The following is a 23,877-nucleotide window of genomic DNA, read 5'->3' on the forward strand; positions in this document are numbered from 1 at the left end:
GCTGAGTCAATAAACAGTCCCATGTAGAACATGCTGAGAAACTGCCGAATTACTGTCCATAGTGGCTGCACTGTTTTACTGGAAGTTTATGAAGGCTCCATGCTCTTCATGTCCCTATCAACATTTATCTATGGTTGAATCAGTCATTTTACTGAATATGAATTGATGCCTTCCTGAAGAGTTGATTGCATTTCCGACAACTAACAGTCAGGGAGATTTCAGCTCGCTCTGGTTTTCTGCACTTTTCTTAGTGTCACAGAGTTGTTTTCTCAACAAAGGACACCTCTGGGGCTCCCAATCCCCAAAGCAGAGCCCTGGAAGCTATTTTGCAAAAAAACTCTCCTGGCCCCTGGCAACAACCTAGGCATGGCAGGAGGGGGACGCAGTTCTCCTGTGGTAGGCTGGGGGAGGGGTAGGAGGCAGTAGGAGCTGCCCCACACCATTGCCATGGCTGAGTGTGGTGGAGTGCTTGCCTCCCTGAGCTGCTATGCCCATCAGCCAGTGCCCCACGCCCCCTGGGAGCTGGGATGCTCAGCCCAGTGGACAGATGAGGAAACCAAGACAGGCACCTGCCCCCCTGGCTGCCACCTGGATGGCCCTGTGGTTTTGGCCATCATGACTCAAACTCAGTCTCTCCCACCAAGTTCCTCTCCTGGGACCCCCACCACCGCTGTCCAACCACGTCATGACTGGACACCGAAGCAGCTGGCGCTGAGTGAAAGGAGACAAGACAATGCCGGCTTTGAGGATGGCAGATGACGGTAAAATGATGTGACTAAAATAAAGCAGGGGGAGTGGGGGAGAGCCCGGAAAAGGTGGTGGAGAGGGCGCAGCTGGGACCTCAGATGGGCTGGGTGGGGAAGGTATCGCTGGGCAGGTGAGGGAGGGAACCTGTGGCTGCAGGTGCCGGAGCAGCATGTGCAAAGGCCCCGGGGTGGAAGCATCTCTGTAGTGCTCACGGCTCAGCTAGGAGGCCAGAAGGCCAGAGCAAGATGAACCAGGGTAAGTGGCAGAAGGCGATATGACAGTGACGGCGGTGATGAGGTCAGGGGGGCCTCGGGGCCTTTGCAGCCATTGATGGGGGTGGGGGCAGAGAGGGACATGTGCTGATCTCTTAATGGAGCCCTTCCAGTGGCTTCATGGGGCTTGATTGGCAGCTGGGAGCCTGGCAGGGGGCTCTTGTCACCTGGGAGCAAGGGGAAGGCTCACCCCAGCTGTGGGGGTCTGGAAGGGGGCCCGGAAGACAAGTGGTGTGCGGGCCTGGGCGGCCCAGGTAGGAACCATGTCACCACCCACCCCTCGCTCCTGAGCCCTGAGCCGCACTCCTCCACCTCCTGTGACCCTCAGGCTCACCCCTCCCTCCATCCCCAGCTGCTGCGCTGACCTTCAACCTTCCACTGTCACTGGCCTGCAGCATGGTCCCCCCTCCCCACCCTCCCACCCTGCCACCTCCCGTGCAGCCCCCTCCCCACCAGCCCTGTGACTTCTCATCATAGCTGGGTGGCTACAGCCAGAGCACTCCCAGCCTCACCTGTGGGGGCCTGAGTGCTACCACCCTGGGGGAAATTGGGGGTGCCCCCCCCACAGAAGGGGGAGCAAGGCTGGCCCTCCAGCACCCCATAGCACCTGGCCCAGGAAATCTCCAAGTACCCAGCCTCACTCAGAAGGACCCTGGCGGGAAGGCATGGGTGCAGGGATGGGCCTTGGAGGAAGCTCAGGGCTCAGTGACGTCACTACTCTGCCGTGACCTAGGGCAACTCCACTCACCACCCTCTGCAGCCTTGCTGGGCCCCCTCTGCCACTCGGGATTGGTAAGCCCTATTTTTGCAAGGTCTAGGAGGGTCCTGGAGGTGTGGGTTTACAATGACCTGGGACAGTGTCTCAACAGACCTCCAGCCCTTAAAGCAACAGACACAGCTGGGAGTGACAGATGGGGCTGCTGCCTCAGATCAGCCACTTCTCAGCCAAGCAACCTACAGGGAGCCCCTCCTCCAGTCACTACAGAACATAGCCCACCTCCCCCCAAGGTAGCGTCAGGTGCACCCAGTGCACAGTAGGTGCTCAGTAGTGGTGCTGGAGTGCATGGACCTCACCCTGCAGGCAGGTGGACCTGGCACCTGCACAGCCCCTGCCCCCAGCCGGGGCAGCTGTAGGCCCAAGGGGGTGTTTCTGTTTCCCATCAGTGGTGGGCTCAGCAGAGCACAGCAAAGTCCCCTGGCATGCAGACAAAGAGCTATTGTTGCCACAGATCCAAAAGCCGGCCGCATTCACCTGCTTCCCCATCCAGTTGGGTGTATTTCAAGAATGTGCTGATTAGTGCTGATTGCACCTTGATTATGGGAGTGCACCACCCAACCCCCTCCCCAGGCTCTGCGGGGAGCTGCCCCCCCTCCTAGGAGGCCCTGGCTGTCATCCAGGGGCTGCTGGGCCAGGCTGGGGAGAGGAAGAGAGGAAAAGAGATAAGAAAACTGGGATAAAAGGTAGCAAAGCAAATTCTACAGGCTTAGCTCAGGAGTTTCCCTGGGGCCATACCGCAGTTTAGGGCCACAAAGCATGGTTGACATGGGACAAGAGTCAGACTTGGAGAAGAAAGATTCATGAAGCAATAAGCAAAGAAAGAGTAAAAGATGATATAGGAATTGGTAAGAGGAGGAAACACAAGGGTTTGGGAGTTGAGGTTGTGTGATTAAAGCCAACACACACACACACACACCACAAAAGGTAGAAGTGAGAAAAAAGCTTACAATAGATAAAGTGAAAATCTATACCAAAGATCTATGACAACCGAAATGAATTATTTGATTTGAAATGAAAGTAAGGACAAAATGGAGCTGAGTTATATTTTATAATAGTTGCAATCTGAGAAAATAATGCTAGCACAGGTTTACGTTGCATAATAGTTTGCAAGGAAAATAAAAGCCATCTGTCCTTCCACAGTACACGTCACTGAGGATGCCTGGCAGAGATGAGGTAATTCTGACAGTCAAGGGAAGGGCACTGGAAAGGCAGGTTCAGGGGACCAGCTTGCACTGGTACACAGCACAGCAGGGCACCAAACAGTACTGGGTCAGCGGAGCACAGCCTTCCAACCTCCTCAGGGGTTACACCCATGCTGCATGCACATGGAGGGATTTGAAGTCTTTTTCTGTCCCACCGCGATGACAACCCTGAAGACGTCCCTGATGAATGAAGATGACTCACTGGAAGTGTTGCTAACTTGCATTTTACCAGTCAAGGAACGCTGGGGTGTGGACACCTAAAGCAGCTGTTCCTGTTGCCTGAGACATTTCAGGAACAAGACTGACCGCACCTCACTGACAGAGGAAACCGACCCATCTCAGAACTCCGAGAATCCCATGCACAAAATTCTCTTCTCCCCAAACTTCCACAAACGAGTACATCATTCCCTTTCATACAGCACAGGTCCCTGCTTTCCTAGCAGCCCTTTTAGAACCACAAGCAGCTTGGTGATTTGGAATCTGCCTTCGTTCATTTTTGATATCCTACTGTGAATGCCTGCAAAAAATGAATGCTTTGTGTGGTAATTTAAACAAACATCTTACAAAAACTAGGTGTTCCTCTGATATGAACTAAAATGAGAAATCCTGAATGATCATCATCCCCTCCTCTGAAACCCGACTATAACATCTATAATCCATGTGGCTACTAAGTAATTCATGTAACTCTTATGGCACAATTTTAGTTGTAAAAAATTCAGAAACTTCTACTCTGAAGATACATAATAGGCTTTTTTTTGACAAGCAGAGTGGACAGTGAGAGAGAGAGACAAAGAGAAAGGTCTTCCTTTGCAGTTGCTTCACCCTCCAATGGCCGCTGGGGCCGGCACGCTGCGGCCCGTGTACCGCGCTGATCCGATGGCAGGAGCCAGGTGCTTCCTCCTGGTCTCCCATGGGGTGCAGGGCCCAAGCACTTGGGCCATCCTCCACTGCACTCCTTGGCCACAGCAGAGAGCTGGACTGGAAGAGGGGCAACCGGGACAGAATCCAGTGCCCTGACCGGGACTAGAACCCGGTGTGCTGGCACCACAAGGCGGAGGATTAGCCTGTTGAGCCATGGCGCCAGTCCATAATAGTATTTTTTAAAATTTATTTATTTATTTAAAAGGCAGAGCTAGAGAGAGAGGGAGGGAGCATGAGCGAGCAAGCCAGGACGGCGCTGTGGCATAGTAGGTTAAGCCTTTGCATACATCACAGCCACCTATTTGGGCACTAGTTTGAGTCCTGGATGTTCCACTTTCAATCCAGCTCCCTACTCATGTGCTGGGAAAGCAGTAGAAAATGGCCCAAGTGCTTGGGCCCCTGCACCTGTGTGGGAGACCTAAAAGAAGGTCGTGGAACCTGGTTTCAGTCTGGCTTAGCCCTAGCCTTGGTGGCCATCCAGGGGAGTGAAGCAGCAGATGGAAGATCTCTGTCTCTATCTCTCTATCTCTCTGTCTGTAACTCTGCCTCTCAAATAAATAATCTCTTTTTTAAAAAAAGGAAAGAAAGAAAGAAAGAAAATAAAAGAAAGTGGAGCAGCTGTGATTTGAACTGGTACCATATGGGATGCCGGTGCTACAGGCAGTGGCTTAACCTGACACACTATAACGCCAGCCCCTATAGTGGGCTTCTCAGATCAAGGAAACAAAAGTTATTAAAGAAACTTGGAAATCTAGAAAATTATCACTTCTAGTAATTGTGTATTTCATTTTTTAAAATTTGCTATGAAATATGACATACATAGAAGTATAAGTAAATACAGAAGTAAATGTGTGTACACATGTACACATAACAAATATTTGCTAAATGAAAGAATGATACAATGAACTCCCAAGCACCCACTACTTAGGTTCAGAAATAGAACAGTTTGAACACTAGTGAAACCCCTCAGCAGAATACATGCTTGAATCTTTCAACCCCCTGCCATCTTTGTTCACCAGTGATGTCTCCAGTCATGTCAAACTATGGATCTGCCATTCCCTACACAAACTATTTTATGACGCTTTACACTTTTATGTGTTTGCTTTAGCTATGTCCTCCCTCGAAAACACAATCACTTCCCTTTTCAGCTCCCAGAATCCTATTTGTATGTTTGTGTAAATGCCACCTCCTCTAAGAAGCCTTTCCTGACTTCAACTAAACATATGAACTCCATTCCCAGTATCTCCACTATCTCATATGATCTCCTGCTAGAGTCTTCAACTCTAAACCAGGGACAGGGAATGTCCAGCCCATCGATCATGTAGGGCCACAAAATCATTTGGTCTGGCCCTGCCAAGGCATCCACAGCTGGGGACTCAAATTTCAATAAATAGCAGTAGTAGCAGGCTAACTTTTAAGTCGATAATTGTGTATGTCTCACAAATGATATTTTAAATATTCAAATAGCCCTTGGCAGAAAACAAGCTCCCCACCCCTGCTAAATGAGGTCTTTGGGTGCTCATATCCAGAGACTGTGAGGTTTCTCGGTGGAGGGCTCTATCTTTTTCATCTTTGTCTCTTCAGCACTTAGCACAGGGTGTGCCCTAATCATTTCTCAACAACTTTGTTTGAATGTTCTTGACCTCAGACATGCTCCAAGAGGGTAGACTAAAGAATTACTGGTTTCATCAAACCCAAGATCTCTTGAAAGTGTCTGTAATTTCCAGAAATAGAGAAAGATGCAGAAAGCATTTGACAGTTGAGTTGGGTGGGACGTGTTGGTGTGACAGAACAGGCAAATAGGGAGCAGAGATGGATAAAACAGCCTTTTCCCTCCTCCCTACACAACCCCTCATCTCCACCCCTTCATAATTCATGTGTTTAGAATGGAGACTACCCAGAGATTCAGTCCCCACCACCAACCCAACCACAGATTCCTTGCTCAGAAGCAAAGAAATGTTTCTGCCTCCCTTCCACCAGCTGTCTCCTCTTGGGGTCATAATGGAAGCAGCTATTAAACTGGCCTATGCCACTAGGTCAAATTTATAAATGACTCATCTAAGATAATGTATCAAAGCTACTCCAACCAGTTTGGCATCCACCCTACCGCATTCCAACTGACTTTGACCACAGAATGTGGCTCTGTCAAATGTGAGGTAAGAGGGTAACAGCAAGAATCAGCCTGTTCATTTTTACAAAAATTTTATTTAAGTTACACAAGTTTCATATATTTCATATATACAGATCCTACCCTACCCTCCGTCCTGCCCACTCTCCAATCCTTCTTCCTACTCCCTCTCCTATTCCAACTCTTAATTTTTACAAAGATCTATTTTCAGTTCACTTAATGATCATAAAGTTAACCCTACACTAAGCAGAAGTGTTTAAGAAATAGTATGGGCCAGCGTTGTGGCTCTCTTGGCTAATCCTCAACCTGTGGTGCCAGCACACCGGGTTCTAGTCCCGTTTGGGGCGCCGGATTCTGTCCTGGTTGCTCCTCTTCCAGTCCAGCTCTCTGCTGTGGCCTTGGAAGGCAGGAGAGGATGGCCCAAGTGCTTGGGCCCTGCACCTGCATGGGAGACCAGGAGGAAGCATCTGGCTCCTGGCTTCGGATCAGCTCAGTGTGCCAGCCATGGTGGCCATTTGAGGGGGGTGGTGAAACAATGGAAAAAGGAAGACCTTTCTCTCTGTCTCTCTCTCACTGTCTAACTCTGCCTGTCAAAAATTTTTTTAAAAAAGAAATAGTATGAAGAAAAAATCGTATGAAAAAAAAAAAAACCAAAACAAAACATGTTCCTCAAGGGAAGAGACAAGGGCTATAAACAATCATTGCTGATTCCAGTTTATTTCATAAGCTTCCTAAATGCACAAAACATGGTTAACTTAGATGTTAATTTTTTTATAACTCTTCAAGTTACCTTCACAGTCTGTAATGTGAGATGTGTGGGGCTTCAAAGTAAATCAAGTTTAAGTCAGTTTTCAGCAGGCCTTGAAATTATTCTAAATTTATGAAGAAAACAAGAACTTGCAAATTAATGGATAAGTTTGCCATCACAAGAAGTAAAACTTGAATAATTTCATTTTCTCTACAAGTCTATGTGAGATGGCAGAAGTTTGGAGTGAATATTTTTAGACACTCTAGGTCTTCAATATTCCTGTGAAGACTATTTTTTGGAACTAGGTCTCATTTTAAAAGAACAGTGTTAACATGCACATTAAGAAAACTCACTATTTCCATCTACAATTAGCTGGTGCATTGGAGGATAAATTATAAAATTCTGAATCAATAAAATAATCAAGAGTAAAACATAATCACCCACAGGCCACTGCCGCTGCATCCTCAAAAGGGGCCCTCGGACTCCTCGCTGGGCCAGTGCGGCACTGAGTCATGGAGCACCGCACATCTCGGGCTGGCCCCTGAACGGCGAGCCCTTCCTGCCAGAGTTGAGGACAACTTTCCCCTGCCCTTGGGTGCCGCGGTGGCGCGGTGGCTCCTGGACAGTGCCCGCCGCAGGTTCCTGAACTCAGCGCTCCGCTCGCTGCGCCTCCGCTGGGTGCTGCGGCGGGTCGCTCCCCACTCCCCACGTGCACGTGGGGTGTCCCTGCCCTGCGTCCTGCAGGTGAGATGCCCCTGTCACGCATCATGAGCCAGGATCTGGAGAAAATTGCCATGGATTACATCATGCCGTGCCTGCACGAGGTGGGCTTCTGCTACCTGGACAACTTCCTGGGCAAGGTGGTGGGCAACTGCGTGCTGGAGCGCGTGAAGCAGCTGCACTGCGAAGGGGCCCTGCGGGACGGCCAGCTGGCCGGGCCGCGCGCCCAGGTCTCAAAGCGGCACCTGCGCGGCGACCAGATCACGTGGATCGGGGGCAACGAGAAGGGCTGCGAGGCCATCAGCTTCCTCCTGTCCCTCATCGACAGGCTGGTCCTGTACTGCAGAAGCCTCCTGGGCAAATACTACGTCAAGGAGAGGTCCAAGGCAATGGTGGCATGCTATCCAGGAAATGGAACAGGTTATGTTCGCCACGTGGACAATCCCAATGATGACGGCCGCTGTATCACCTGCATCTACTACCTGAACAAGAACTGGGATGCCAAGCTACATGGTGGGATCCTGAGGATATTTCCAGAAGGGAAATCGTTCGTAGCAGATGTGGAGCCCATTTTCAATAGACTGCTGTTCTTCTGGTCGGACCGCAGGAATCCACATGACGTGCGGCCTTCCTATGCCACCAGATACGCCATGACTGGTACTTTGATGCTGAAGAAAGAGCAGAAGCCAAAAAGAAATTCGGGAATTTAACTAGGAAGAGCGAGACTGAGCTCACTGAAGACTGACCATGCTGTGACATTCGCTGGCCTCGTTCACTTTAGTTACAGTTCCCGAATTTTCTTTAAGCATTGACACCCAAAGATGACAAGAAAGTCCTCTTGAGTGTTTGTCTCCCTCATGTCCTGTCTTGTGTGTGGTACTTGGTGTTCTCTTGCCAACACTGTGTTGACCTGCAGATACTGTCTCTGCCAGACGAACTCACTTGCTACTCCAGAAAGACCTGCACATGTCCTTGTTGGCCAGCCGGTTAGCTGATAGGTTTGGTAAAACTGGTTATTGAAACAAGAGCCTGGGAGCACAGGGATGAATTTTACTTGCACTTTATATACGCTTCCTGATTTGAAAGGAGGAGGTTTGCAAAAAACAAAACAAAACAAACAAACAAAAAACAGAGCATGGTGACAGATACCACAGAGAGGCATTATTAAAGCCTTAACAGTGGGAAACCAATCTATGTCATCTGAACAATTTCACGATCTAATGGCATTATTACCTCTAGAAAGGGCTCCTGTTATTGTGATCAACTTATAACTGTCCCAAGGTCTGGACACTCCTTTTTTCGTTCTAGTCCTGCAACCTGGCCTTTCTGCCTCTGTCCCATTTTTTTCCTGAAAATAATGATCACTGAGGACAGCATCATTCATTCTCTATTTTCACTGCTTACCTGGAGAACCTAATTCTCCAGGTGCTAAAACTAGAAATGAGTTCTTTTGGTTGGAATGGGAATTTGAATTTCAATCAAAAGACGAAAATCTCCCTGGTAGTTGAGTGTGGACCACCGGGAACAGTGTAGCTACTGACGGACATGCAATAGCCGTGTGTCTCTTCAGCAATTGGAGAGGGAAGATGGAGCGGGAAATGTCAATATTCCCGTGGTTTTTGTTTTTTCAGTTTTCATTTTTTATGAGCCCACCCTTACCTGACAAAATTAACCAGCCTCGGGTGCTGTATTAGAGAAAGGAAATGGAAATAAAAAGAAAACCTCAGAGAGCTGTTTGAATTCTTGCACATTATCTGTCCTGTCTAGCTTTTCCTCGGCTCCCCTGACGCTGCAGCCCCACTGTGGATGGCAGTGGGGCGAGCATCATGGAATTTGCTGGAAATGTGGAAGCTTCTACCACAGCAGCCAGCAGAGATCCCACTGCCTCAAGACCTCTGTGTTGAGAGTCCATTTTATGAAAGTTACACTTCCTACTTTTCAGTTCTACTCTTGTGTTTGTTTAAAAATCCCATTTATTTCTTGCTTGAAAATCCATGAACGTCAAGGAACCAGAAATATTTTCATCAGTCACGTACAGACTTTCCAAGAAAGAAGTTTATTTTTTTCTTTCCTGGTTTCAGAAAGTTCCCGTTGTTCACTCTCACAGTTGCTTTATTTTGTTTCACTGCAGTACTTCTCACCCTCTCACTGACTATGTAATTTACTTATTTATTTTGTTTATTGTCTTGTGTCCTTTCTCTTGAGTGTGAGCCCAATGAAGACAGGGATTTTGTATGTTTTTAATCAATACAATATATTCCTAGCACCTGACATAGTGCCTAGCACACAGTAAGGGCTCAGCAGCTATTTTGAATAAATATAATCTCCTACACTAGCACTAATAATTTGATTAATTTCCTTCATCTTTGGCAAAAACGCTTGCTAGCTTGTTTCTACCATTGTTGACATAACTCATTTAGGCTAAGAGTTTTCAGAAGCTTGGTCATGGTGTCATTTCATGTTCATGTATCTAGGAATATGTCATGCATTGGCCACTGTGAATCTGAAAATTGAACAAGTGATATTTCTGCCCTTCTGTGTCTTTGGACTATGGGGGTAGCTTAACGGTAGTTTCTGGTAGTAGAGTACATTCCTCCTTTGGCACCATTTTGGAAAACTGAAACAGAAAAAGAAGGAAAGTTGTTTATTATAGAATTTGTATTCTGTTAATATGTTTTCATGATCACTAATGTCATGGGATTAATAGTGACCTTATTCTGAAGAACCATGATGTATTTCCAATAGTGTGTCTGTATCATTCAGTGGAGTCAATATTTTGACTTGCCAATAGATCTGACCTCTTCGACCTTGCTATGCCTTCCAGACAAATGTACATAAACTAATAAACTAGATATCAAATAAAAAAAGCATAATCACCAACAAAGAAAGGAAACATTGACTATCTTCATCAAAAGACTTTGATTTGGATGCAGTCTTTTCTACAGAAGTCTTACAACATGTTTTATAATTGTAAAATTGCTAGTGAAGTCCCTCATTCAATACAAAGTCTGAAAGAGGTCAAACAACTTGCCCAAGACTCCTCAGCTAACAAATTACAGAAGCAGGATTCAAACCCAGGAAGAACTGTGGCTTCAAAATGCTTAGGATGTATGAGGAAGTATAAGACAAATATAACCCCAATGAATCACTTTCTCTTGATTGTGACCAAAGTGGCTCAATTATGTAAAATAACTCATACTTCCTAGCACTTTCAATACTTGCTCTCAGTTCATAAAAAAAAGTATAAAAAGGAGTGCTATTAAATATGTACAGATCTCAATATATAGATTTCTTCCTCACACATAGAATATCTATCACCCGATAAACAATTCAGTGATGAAAGGAACCATGGATAAATTTAAAAATTGTTTTATTTCAAATAAAATATCTCAGGGTAAGTTGAAGGAACCATGGAACTGAACAGCAAACAACACATACATTATATGAGACAACATAGATAAAGTGCTCAAAACAGTGCCTGGCAAACAATGGGCAGGCACCAGTAGGTAGCTCCCTCTGCGTTGCTCCCCAACTTTGGTAACAGACAATTCTAGGCCGGGATCACTGCCTCTTGCTAACGTGAGGCACATTACAGGCTTCATGATCTGGCCCTGGCAACTTCTCTGGTCTTCTCTCTCACCTCTCCTGGTCTTGCACTCAGTCCTCTAACAACAGCAAACAGCAGCTGGTTCTTCTACACCTATCTCTGATTCATTTTGTCCCCATGCCTGGCAAACCCTTTCTCTATGCTCATCACCCATATCATGCCTATATGTCCCCTCAGGGCCGTTGGGCAGCAATTAAGCACAGACCTTGGCAACCTACCTAGAACATCCTTCACCAGGTTTCTGAGACACCCCATCCTCATGGGTCCTCCAACCTCTCAAAACACTTTATTCCACATTGTATACGAGGTCTATCTCCTCTATCCAAATATATTGAAACTGTCCAGACCTCCAAGTTCAATCTCTTCTCTCTTCTAATGAGACATTAAGAATTTAGCCTTTGGGGTTGGCACTGTGGCTCAGCAGATTAAGCTGCTGCCTACAGTGCCAGCATCTCATATGGACAGTGGTTCAAGTCCCGGCTGCTCCACTTCTGATCTGGCTCCCTGCTTATGTACCTAGGAAAGCAGCAGAAGATGGTCCAAGTGCTTGCCACCCACATGGGAGACCAGATGAAACTCCTGGCTCCTGGCTCCTGGCTCCTAGCTCCTGGCTCCTGGCTTGGGCCTAGGCCAGCCCAGCCATTGTGACCATTTGGGGAGTGAACCAGTGAATGGGAGATCTCTCTTTCTCTCTCTCTCTCTCTCTCTCTCTCTCTCTCTCTCCTCTGCCTTTCAAATAAATCTTTAAAAAAAATAACTTGGGCTTTAGATCCTGAGTCCCCAGATTTGCTTCTTATTAGCTCTGTAGCTCCTCTGCTTCCTCATCTACAATGCAGGTAACAATAGTATCTGCCACACAGAGTCATCCAGATCAGATCAACTGGGGCCAAAGCAGTGGCTCACTTGGTTAATCCTCCACCTGCAGCACCGGCATCCCATATGGGCACCGGTTTCAGGTCCCAATTGCTCCTCTTCCAGTCCAGCTCTCTGCTGTGGCCCGGGAAGGCAGTGGAGAATGGCCCATGTGCTTGGGCCCCTGCACCCAAATGGGAGACCGGGGGGAGGCACCTAGCTCCTGGCTTCGGATTGGCACAGCGCCAGCTGTAGCAGCCATTTGAGGATTGAACCACAGAAGGAAGACCTTTCTCTCTGTCTCTCTCTCTCTCACTGTCTATAACTCTACCTGTCAAGTAAAAAACATATTTTTAAAAAAGATCAAATCAACTAATACATGTAAAATGCTCAGACCAGTGCTTAGCACACAGAAGTCAGTTCATAGCCACTGGCTATTCTCATTAATGTGATGATAGGAAGCACTATTGGGGCAGGCATCTGGCCTAGTAGTTAAGACAACCATATTCCATACTGGAGTGCCTGGGTTTGAGTCATAGCTCTACTGTCAATTTTAGCCTCCTGCAAATGTGCACCCTTGGAAGGCAGCATGTAATGACTCAAATAATTGGGTCCCTGCCTCTCACATGGGAGACCTGTATTGAATCCTGGCTCCTGGCTTTAGCCTGGCTCAGCCCCTGCCATTGCAGGCATTTGGGGAGGGAACCAGTAGATGGGAGAACTCTGTTTTTTCTCTCTTTATTTCTCTACTCCTCAAATAAAAACAAATGAATAGGGGCCAGCACTGTAGTATAAGTGGGTAAAGCCTCCGCCTACAGTGCCAGCATCCCATATGGGCACCAGTTCTAGTCCTTCCTGGCTGTTCCACTTCTGATCCAGCTTTCTGCTATAGCCTGGGAAAGCAATAGAAAATGTCCCAAGTCCTTGGGCCCCTGCACCTGCAAGGGAGACCTGGAAGAAGGTCCTGGCTCCTGGCTTCAGATCAGCACAGCTCCAGCTATTGAGGCCAATTGGGGAGTGAACCAGCGGATGGAAGACCTCTCTCTCCCTCTCTCTCCCTCCCTCCCTCCATCCCCCTGCAACTCTGCTTTTCAAACAAATAAATAAATCTTTAAAAAAAGAATGAAGTTTTAAAAAAGAAAGCGCTTTTGCTGTTTTTGTTTTTATAATATATCCCATCTACTCTCATGAGTTTGAATATCAGTATTTTCCAAATTTCTATCTGTAGCCCACAATAACTGCCTAAGATCATTAATTAGATATCTTAGATGTCATTTTCAATTTCAAAAGTCTAAATCAGCATTCTTGTCTCATCTCCTTTTAAATGTGAGTTTTGTCCTTCCTGTAGCACTCAATCACAGTACTAGACAAGGAGCTCAACTCAGCTAGTTTCTCTAACTGAATACTCATCCTTACTATCACCCTCTCCTTCACCCCCATACCAAGCCCATCACTAGGTCCAACCTGAAATAGCCACATTCAGCGCTCCTTTCTCCATCTCCACAGCCACCACCTGGCTGTCAATGACTGTGATGCTGAGAATAGCTCTCCATGGACCTTTTCTTCCCCCATTCTCAGATCAGCAGTCAGTCAAGGGATCTTTTTGAAATGAAAAAATCCTGGGGCTGGGCACTGTGGCTCAGTGGGTTAACACCCTGGCCTGAAGCAACGGTATCCCATATGGGCGCTGATTCTAGTCCCAGCTGCTCCTCTTCCAATCCAACTCTCTGCTATGGCCTGGGATAGCAGTGGAAGATGGCCCAAGTCCTTGGACCTGGAGGAAGCTCCTGGCTCCTGGCTTCGGATAGGCACAGCTCCAGTGTTGTGGCCATCTAGGGAGTGAACCATTGGATGGAAGACGTCTCTCTCTGTCTCTACCTCTCTCTGTAACTCTGCCTGTCAAATAAATAAAATAAATCTTTTAAAAAAATCCTATGATGTCATTTAAGCCCTTGCTTAAAATCCCTTAATAATTTGAGATGAAACATTCATATTCGTCCCTAGAGTCCTGCATTATTTGACATGTGTTTTCAGAAGCTATTGGAAAACCATACTTATCTCATGACATCCCTTGCTCTCCACCCCACCAAGGGCCATCTGAAGGAGTTTTCCATTAGCTGCTTAAACAATCCACACTACCTTGGGTCTCAATACTTTTTCTTGGCTTGAAACCCCTAGTTCACTAGTTTTCTCACTAATTCCTGCTTACCCTTACTTCTTAAGCTTGAATATCTGTTCCTTAGAAAAACCTCCCCTGACCTCTCCAGCTAAGTTAAGGCCCCCTGCTATATTTCCTTACATAACTCTGTACTTTTGTTTCATTAGAAAAACCATGAAGGCAGGGGCTATATCTGTTCTGTTCAGAACAGATGCTCAAGGCTCAACAAAGTGGTCTACAACAGGTGCCAAATAATTACCTATTACATAAGTGAGTGTCCTATTTCATCAAGTCTAAAGCGCCATCAAGGTGGCGGCTTTACTTGCTATGCCACAGCACTTGTCCCACAACCAAATGTGCTTATCAACACCACACTGAAATGGTTATAGGTACCCAATGTTTTTGGTTGAGGCACACTGGCTCCATTCTTTGTTTTTCCATTGTTGAACTTTGCCAAGTAGTTCTCCTGTATCATAGTTCATTCCAATAATGACATAGGATAAGATGCATTCATGGGGCTGGCATCGTCACTCAGTGGGTAAAACCTCCACCTGCAACGCTAGCATCCCATATGAGCACCAGTGTAGTCCAAGCTGCTCCACTTCCAATCCAGCTCCCTGCTAATGGACCTGGGAAAGCACTGGAAGATATCCCAAGTGCTTGGGCCCCCACACTCATGTGAAAGACCCAGATGGAGCTTCAGGCTCTTGGCTTCAGTCTCACCAATCCCTGGTTGTTGCAGCCATCTGAGGAGTGAACCAGTAGATGGAAGATCTCTCTTTCTCTCTTTCAAATGAAGAAATAAATCTTTAAAGAAAAATTATGCATTCCTAATGTGAAAAAATAATGTACATGGGAAAATTGAGTAAATAAAGCAGATCACTATGGTACATATTGTTCTAAGCTCATCCTGACTAGTTAATTTGAGATTTCCCTTTCTTTTTATCTACTCTTCAAATTTTGTTTAAAAGTAACTGATATCTTTCCAAAGCAAGGCAGAATTTTAAAAATAAAAAAGCTAATTTTTAAAACTCAGTTTAAATTTTATGAGCTCTGGGAAGGATTTCTGGCCATCAAGTTAGGGTAGGGTGTTCTGTTTAGAGCTTTCAAAACATTTGGTTTTTATCTCTATGCCTACTTGCATTCTATTATTGTAATCCCCTCACAGATTTGTCTCTCCAACCATACTGGGACTCCCCTGAGGATATGATTTGATGTTTACACTGGCATCACCCCCAAACTGGGCCCAGTGCTTACAGAGTTAGATGCTCATGAGATGTCTGTTTTGTGAATGGATACATGAATCTATAAAACTGGCCCTGGGTTTAGAACCATCTTACAGGGAGCTGTCTCCTTTCCCTGAGCTCTGGCTGTGCCAGTCTTCTATGTTCCTAGGATACGCCAAACTCTTGGTGATTGCAAGGCCACTGACATACCTTCTGCCTAACAACGTCCTCCCCTCCCTGCCTTGCTCTTCTTATGGTTAGTTCCTGCTCATTCTTCAGGTCTCAGCTTAGATCTCTCCACAGAAAAGTTCTCCCTGACCACACTATAGAATGCTTTGTTTATTTGGGATTATCTGTCACCCCCCACCCAGTAGTCCAAAGGCCTGTAAGGGCAGGGACCACCACTAACAATGTCTAGAGCTGAGTAGTACATACTCAACAATTACATATGGAGTGAAAGTGCTTACTTAGCATTTATTTGAAAATAAAAAAAAAAAGGTGATCAGCAGATCGTGAAAGACCTCATCTGCTATGGGAGGCAGCTTGGCCTTTACATTACAGAAGGCAGAGAGCTAAGGGTTTTCAAGTAGGGCAATGAATGACCAGATGTTTCCAATGCCCTAGTTCTAAGGGCAGTCTTTTAATCATCATTAAAAGCACATCTCGTACAAATCTTCCTTGTAATTAGTTGTTCTCCCTCTAGTGATGTGCACAATTCTGTCATTTCCATTTTATCTGGAGACAGGAGTTCTCTATTATAACATAATGTGTTCATTCATATTAAACAACAGGGGATAGCATTGGAGTGCAGGGTCCAGGAGGGATGTTCAAGCGGGGTTGCCTCATTTATGATGGGAGCAAGAGGGGAGATTCCTGTCCTGGAAACAAGAGCCTTGGGAGGAAGGTGATTGAGAAGCTCCTAAGTGAAAAAACCTGTTGGCTTGCTTCTGCATGGAAGCAGCAAACTGTGGACTACTTGCTCTTTTCTGATCAGCCCCTCCACCCACTCCTTTACAATATATTTAGGTGAATTGCAGTTGGGAAAAGCAGCTCTAAAAATTGATCCAGGCCCTATTTTTGGAAGGAAGGCTGGAATCAAAGATTTTAAGCAAATTTAAAACTTCTATTGGCAAAACAAAGACAAAACACAAATTGACCAAAAATATATTTGTAAAAAATGAATCCCCTTAGTGTTTAAAGACTTCTTACAAGTTTTAAGAAAAAAATAAATAACTCAATAGCAAATAGGCAAAGGAAAAAAAAATCAGGCAACTAGCACATTACTAAAAAAATTAGAAAAAAAATCCAATCTCACTAATAATGAAAGGCAAATTTAAAATACTGCCTGAAATTTTACATATTAGATTTGAAAAAACTTAAAGGACTGAAAATAACTTGTGTTGTAAAGAAAATGGACAATCGGGCATTTTCATATCTTGGGGAAAGGATACAAAGGAATAACTTTTTTGGAAAGTAATTTGGTAATTTTGTCTACAACATAAAAATGTATTACTTCAGTGAAGAATATCAAACTAGGGGAAAGTGACTTTCAGTTTTTTCCTTTATGTACTTCCATATTTTAAAATGCTTGATGAGTATTATTTTATAATTAAACAAAAAGTTTTAAAAATATTTACCTATTTGACTAAGAAATTCCATATCTTGGGGCTAGCACTGTGGCACAACGGGTTAACACCCTGGCCTGAAGCACAGGCATCCCATATGGGTGCTGGTTCAAATCCCAGCTGCTCCACTTACTATCCAGCTCTCTTCTATGGCCTGGGAAACCAGTAGAAGATGGTCCAAGTCCTTGGGCCCCTGCACCCACGTCGGGGACCCAGAGGAAGCTCCTGGCTCCTGGCTTTGGATCGGTGCAGCTCTGGCCATTGTGGCCAATTGAGGAGACCTCTCTCTCTCTCTCTCTCTCTGTCTCTGTCTCTCTCTCTATCTCTCTCTGCCTCTCCTCTCTTTGTGTAACTCTGACTTGCAAATAAATAAATAAAATCTTAAAAAAAAAGAAATTCCATATGTAGCAATTTTCCCCATGAGTTACTCAAAAATAAATATTATTCAAAAATATGTTTTTAAAAGAATTGTTTTACAATTCTACAGAATTTGTAAAAGAACCCAAAGATTTTAAGCAAATTTAAAACTTGTGTTGTAAAGAAAGTGGACAATCGGGCACTATGCATTGAACTATGAGCTGGAAAGTAAGCTGGCTATTTACACCTGTGACAAAAGTAAGATTATGTACACAGAGGTTAATAAGTATACCTATATTAATATGTTAATACATAGTTCAATGTGATTTATCTCTACAAAGGAATACTAACAGGTAGATGTACTATATGGAAAAATACTACTAGTCATAAACCATGATGAAAAGATAGCAAAACATCATCATTATATGATACTGTTACTATTTAATATAGTTTGTATTTATGTATCCATAAAATACAGTGGTTTAGAATTCACATTATCATTTGCAGTTTCCATTCTTTGTGAACAATGTTAAGTCCATGATGCGTGATCATCTCTCCCAGGCATGAATGAATCATAGCTATAAAACCTCTCTGGGAAAGCAAGAGTAGAGCTGGAGAATGGGGACTGGCCCTGGACCTCTATCTCAGTGCAGCTTCATTCTCTCCTAGTTTGTGTGTACACTCCTGAAGAGTAAGAATTGTTTCACTGTAGGAGAGAGCTGGAAAGTAAGCTAGCTCCTTGCACCTGTGATAAAAGTAATATTTATGTAAAGAGGTCTCTGAAAGTGACTGTAATAACCAATACCATTCCCTTTCTCCCAAGCCCCACATCTCCTCCCAGGATCATGTTGCACACCTTGTTATTTATCAATTATACATTAATGAAGTTCAAAAGAAATCGGTTCCTTTAATTTTGTACAGCATGTCTATTTACTTATTCTCATGTGAAGGATGATATCAGAACCAAATACTAAAAACCAAGGAAATCTGATTGCGAAAAAACTACAAAGTCTCTAACTAAAACCCAAAGAACCTCACTGTCATCTAAATCTGATCTATTTATGTTCAGCTTTTAACACACCCAGGAAACATCTGCAGAACTTGGGAAAACCCCTACTCAAACCTCACAGTGTTTAGAAAGTATGAATCTCAGAATCAGAAGAGACTTACAGATCTGTTTTTAAACACCTCATTCACAAGGACACTAAAGCTCCGAGAGCAAAACTGGCTCAGACCAGACCACACACCAAAACCAGGATGTCCTGAGTCTTGAGGCCTTCTCTGGCTCCCTTCACCCCCAGAATCAAGCCTATTTGTACAGCTGAATACACAGCAAGAGGAAAGTAAAATTAGTACAGATTTTGAGTACAAACAACTAAAAATCTGGTTCATTATTGAACAACTTGGTTTCCCTCTCTCTGTTTTCCTAGACAGAGTTAGCAGGTGGTACAAGAGCAGGCCCACAAGAAAACTCCTTGGCATCATCTCCTAGCTTCATCCCTTTGTTGTGCCTACAGCATGATCAAAATCTACAGAGCTACAAAGTGCCAAACCATAGCTTCCTTTACTGACAGCTAAATCCATTTATCCAAGTATATTCATTGTCTAAACAAAGATTTACAGAGTACCAACTCTGCCAGGTACAGCTCTAGTTCCTGGACAGCTCTAGTTCATGGCAGTTGGGGTAAGGGTTGGTGGGTTCCCTTATGTTCATGCACTTAGAGAACCGGCAGCTCTGCTGGACCCAAGGTATTTGGTCATGGATCGGGCCAAACTGCATATATTCATCATATTGAGTCTTCATAATAATGTCTACTAACTGGCTTTGGTGGTTAGGACTAGCATTATGTTCAAGTACATTTATCTACATTACCAAAATCACAGCCAGCCCTGGTACACTGAAAACCAAGTGGTGGGCCTGGACCTCTGAAATATTGCGGCACAGATGCTAGAGCTGTCCTTGTTAGCAGTCTGAGTAAATGGTCTCTAAGAATGAAAAAGTGTTTAATTCAGTCACAGATTGCCTAAGAGAGTCTGTAAGACTGTACTTAACTTCATACCCTCACTGATTCTGTTTGGATTCACAAGCAATTATTGTCTGTTCAGTCTATTCTATACACTAAGAACTACATAAACAAAAAAGTATAAGATGTTGCCCCTCCCTCCAAAGATATGCTGATGAGATGGACACAGGCACCATCAACATGATGCAGTAAGTGTCATGAATGAGGCAGGCATAGGTGCTGTCAGAGCCCCATGGAGATAAGCCTCACCCAGCCTGGGCAAAGAAATAAGTGCACACAGTGGCTTCCTGAAGGAGAGGGTACCAGGATTGGAGACAGAAGGATAAATATGAGTTATCCAGGCAATGAAGTATGCATGCTCCAATGAGTAAAGCCACAGACACATAAATCAGGATAAAATATATGTGAAAAGTAACAAGTAGTTTAGACTCACTGTAGCAAGAAATGAGAAGAAGCCAGAGAGATTCTCCGAGTTCATATCATGAAAGGCCTGGCACATAGCAGATACTCAATAAACACTTAACTGGTGAAAGAACTGGCTAGAGCTTTCATTTAGGAAAGATTATAACCAAATGGTCACACGGGCTGGGCATATTTTCTGTAGATTTTGTTAGTAGAAACAGAATATAGTGAATCAGTAGTTACAAGAACATGACCCAGTCAGCAAGAACATAGGTCACTCAGCATGATACTTGGGCACTCAGGCATAATAAAGAGGAAGGAGCTGCAGAGTTCTGATGTTCTTGTGGCCACAAGGAAGAGAGGAGTTGGAGTGATTTCTGCACAGAAGACACAGGCTGAGATCACACGGAGGAAGACTGACACAGGAGAATCAGGGTCTGGGACCTGGGAACTTCCTGGACATTGCAACCATCCCTTTCTCCCAATGGCCTACACATGACCAGCATAGATAAACCAAGTATCTGTGTGACTCCAGCTGCCCTCTCTCATGGCATCATGTGGAAGGAACCCTGAACTGGGGTGGAGTAGTAGAACTCATATTCCTGGTGATTGCTTTGTGGTGGGCATGGGTCTTTCGCTGCTCCTGAAAAAGGAAGCAGACACCCAGAGGTGGAAGAAACAGGAGTCAGCACAACCCACACCCTAACAACTCCATGTTGAATACACTGAGACACGAGAATTTGGGGTCAGTGTAGGTTTTCCCTATGCATAAGAAAACAGAAGCAATGAAGCTAATAAGGGAAGCAGACACCACAGCGACCAGCTATAAATTCTAAGAACTGTCATCACACTCACATCAAAAACAACACGGTGAAATTTGTCCTTTTGATATCCCCAGCATTGACTTTCTTGTGCTGTATTTGTTTTTTTAGAAAATGTGAGACTGTGGACAAGGGGCAGGAGTACATGGCGATACTCAACACTTTCTGCTCAGTGTTGCTATAAACCTGAAAGTACTCTAAAAAATAAAGTCCAGTATAAAAAGTTGGGGCCAGCGCTGTGGCAGTGCAGCTGCCACCTGCAGTGCCAGCATCTCATATGGGCCCTGGTTCTAGTTCCTGCTGTTCCACTTCTGATCCAGCTCTCTGCTATGGTCTGGGAGGGCAGTAGAAGATGCCCAAGTCCTTGGGCCCCTGCACCCACATGGGAGACCAGGAAGCTCCTGGCTTTGGATCAGCATAGCTCCAGCCATTGCAGCCATCTGGGAAGTGAACCAGTAGATGGAAGACCTCTCTCTCTCTTGCTCTCTCGCTCTTGCTCTCACTCCTGCTCTGTCTCTCTGCCTTTCAAATAAATAAACAAATCTTTTTAAAAAAGTTCAAAAGTGAAACTGATCTATTAATACATGCAACTGTTCAAGACTGGGATCCTGAAGTCCATGTTCCTCATCCTTTGGCCCTAAGTTGTGACTCTGTCCCCTGCCATCCCTGGACCACCTAACTGTTCTTAGCCCCTCTGAGTGTCCAAGGGCTCCATGATTGTAGGGGCCTGTGACCCACTTACACTCACTCAGATGATGGATGAGCAGGGCATGTGTTAAGACTAAAGGGTAAGGGGCCGGCGCCATGGCTCACTTGGTTAATCCTCTACCTGTGGTGCTGGCATCCCATATTGGCACCAAGTTCTAGTCCCGGTTGCTCCTCTTCCAGTCCAGCTCTCTGCTGTGGCCCGGGAAGGCAGTGGAGGATGGCCCAAGTGCTTGGGCCCCTGAACCCACATGGGAGACCAGGAGGAAGCACCTGGCTCCTGGCTTTGGATTGGCATAGCTCCGGCTGTTGTGTCCATTTGGGGGGCAAACCAATGGAAGGAAGACCTTTCTCTCTGTCTCTCCCTCTCACTGTCTAACTTTATCTGTTAAATTAAAAAAAAAAAAGACTACAGAGTAAACAAAAAGATAAGCAACTGAGAAGACCAATCTCACAGAGGTGAAAATGAAGCAAACTATTGATTGTAAGGTAGGCCCAGGCAGCACAGCAGTAGCAATCCATGGCCTTTCTGATGTTCCACTGATAAAGGGGTCATTACCAGCCATATGTCCATACCACAGTTCTCTGGTTTATCTGTTCTATACTCCTCAGCTTCAATTCCAAACAGAACATCTGAATGTCTAGATAAATACTGCCTCTGTGCACTACTCAAATGAGGCCTCATCATAGGGCCCTTAGCTAGCATGTGAGCAAGCTGTCCAGGGGTCCAGGCCTCCCCTGATCCAGTCAGCATGGCTATAATCCAGTCAGAGAGGCTGGTTACTTTGGTTTCTCAACAAGGGGCCTAGGGAAGTATAATTATATAGCTACCTTTAGAAGAAACTAGGAGTATGGCAGGCACTAGGAATTTGTTTACGACACACTGAAGGTGGCAATGCCTTAGAGGTTTGGGGAACAGGGAATGGAAAAAGTGACATCTGTGCAGTACTGGAGACTTAATAACATAAAAATAAGGAAATAAGACCTTTAGCAACCAGGACAGACCTAGACATTCCTGAAAACCTCATTTTCAGCAGTGACTATTCTATCCCCATCCACTCCAATCCCATAATGTAGAAAAGCACGTGTCCCACTCTCTAAGACTTTAGGGACACAGCAAATGAGGTTTTACAAAGACAGCATGGCAAGGATTTGAAGGTTCATCTCCATACTAGACAAACTTTTCCTTAGCTTATGGGCTGTGTCTACATCCTTATCATAGCCCTTATTATAGTTTTGAACTTCTCTTATTCTAATGCACTAATTTGGAAAAGCAGATTTATATAGTTGACGTTACACTACAGAAACGAATAATTATGACCAAAATCCTTGCTTCTGGCAGGGTTAATCCCTTCTCAAAGCAACTGCAAGCAGCTCCGCTCCCAATTGGAGGTCCGACACCAAGGAGGCCACTTGCTCTCTCTCATTTCAACCACTCTTTACCTTCAAAAAGTCAAGCAAGCCAGGAAAAAGGTAACTATGGAGCCTTGTTTAGAAGAAATTACAGGGATTAAATTCATTCACTAAACTCCTATACAAACAACATTCTGTGGCCATTGTAGCACAATGAACTTTATACAGGGGTGCCTTGCTTACATATTACCCTTTCCTAAAAAGCATGCTCAGATTAGGATGCAAGGAAGCAGAACACAAGAGGCTCTAACCAGCTGTAGCTATGGTAGAAGACAAATACACACCCCTTTCTCTTTTTTTAGAAAGAATGTGAATCTGTTCCAGTAGCTAAGGAGGGTGGAGTAGATATTTAGGGGGAAACAGCACACCAGCTGTAGTGACCATTTGGGGAGTGAACCAATGGAAAAAGGAAGAACTTTCTGTCTCTCTCTCTCTCTCACACTAACTCTGCCTGTCAAAAAAAAAAAAAAAGAGACTAACTTGGCCTCTTTTCAATCTTCAAATGATTTTTTTTTTGACAGGCAGAGTGGATAGTGAGAGAGAGAGACAGAGAGAAAGGTCTTCCTTTTTGCCGTTGGTTCACCCTCCAATGGCCACTGCAGCCGGCTCATCGTGCTGATCCGAAGCCAGGAGCCAGGTGCTTCTCCTGGTCTCCCATGTGGGTGCAGGGCCCAAGGTCTTGGGCCATCCTCCACTGCCTTCCCGGGCCACAGCAGAGAGCTGGCCTGGAAGAGGTGCAACTGGGACAGAATCCGGCGCCCCAACCAGGACTAGAACCTGGTGTGCTGGCACCGCAAGGCAGAGGATTAGCCTGTTAAGCCACGGCACCAGCCAATGATTTTTATAAATCTAAATACTCCAAAGTGAAAATTATATGAAATCCCAAGGAATACAGAGTATACTTTATGTTCTTAAATTAACAAAATAATTTCATAGACAGAATCAGAACACACATGAATGTATTTATTTGCTTCAAACACTTTAAGGTCAATATTGTCTTTTTTAATTGAATAAATTGTCTGCTTTTTGAATCATAAAAAAGCAGAGAGGGTGAATTGAATAATTACAGAACTTTTCACAGTTAGGAAATACCTAAGTCACTGTAAATGAGTTTGATTTCCAGTCAATCTTCAACTGAATTTTCTACCATTTTAAATTACCCCTTCACTAC

At 44.9% G+C, this 23,877-nt stretch overlaps 1 protein-coding gene across 1 annotated transcript; it reads left to right on the top strand.

Moving 5' to 3' along the window:
• The first annotated feature begins 7,545 nt into the window (after positions 1 to 7,545).
• LOC133746759 (prolyl hydroxylase EGLN3-like) lies at positions 7,546 to 8,292 on the top strand. The gene has a single exon (XM_062175004.1). The coding sequence runs from the start codon at positions 7,546 to 7,548 to the stop codon at positions 8,224 to 8,226; it is 681 nt and encodes a 226-aa protein (XP_062030988.1). The 3' UTR covers positions 8,227 to 8,292.
• The last annotated feature ends 15,585 nt before the right edge of the window (positions 8,293 to 23,877 follow it).

This window comes from Lepus europaeus, chromosome 18 (assembly GCF_033115175.1).
Source record: "Lepus europaeus isolate LE1 chromosome 18, mLepTim1.pri, whole genome shotgun sequence".
NCBI lineage: Eukaryota > Metazoa > Chordata > Mammalia > Lagomorpha > Leporidae > Lepus > Lepus europaeus.

Excerpts from the sequence above, each read along its gene's own strand:
- LOC133746759 (XM_062175004.1), top strand. The coding sequence starts at position 7,546 with ATGCCCCTGTCACGCATCATGAGCCAGGATCTGGAGAAAATTGCCATG.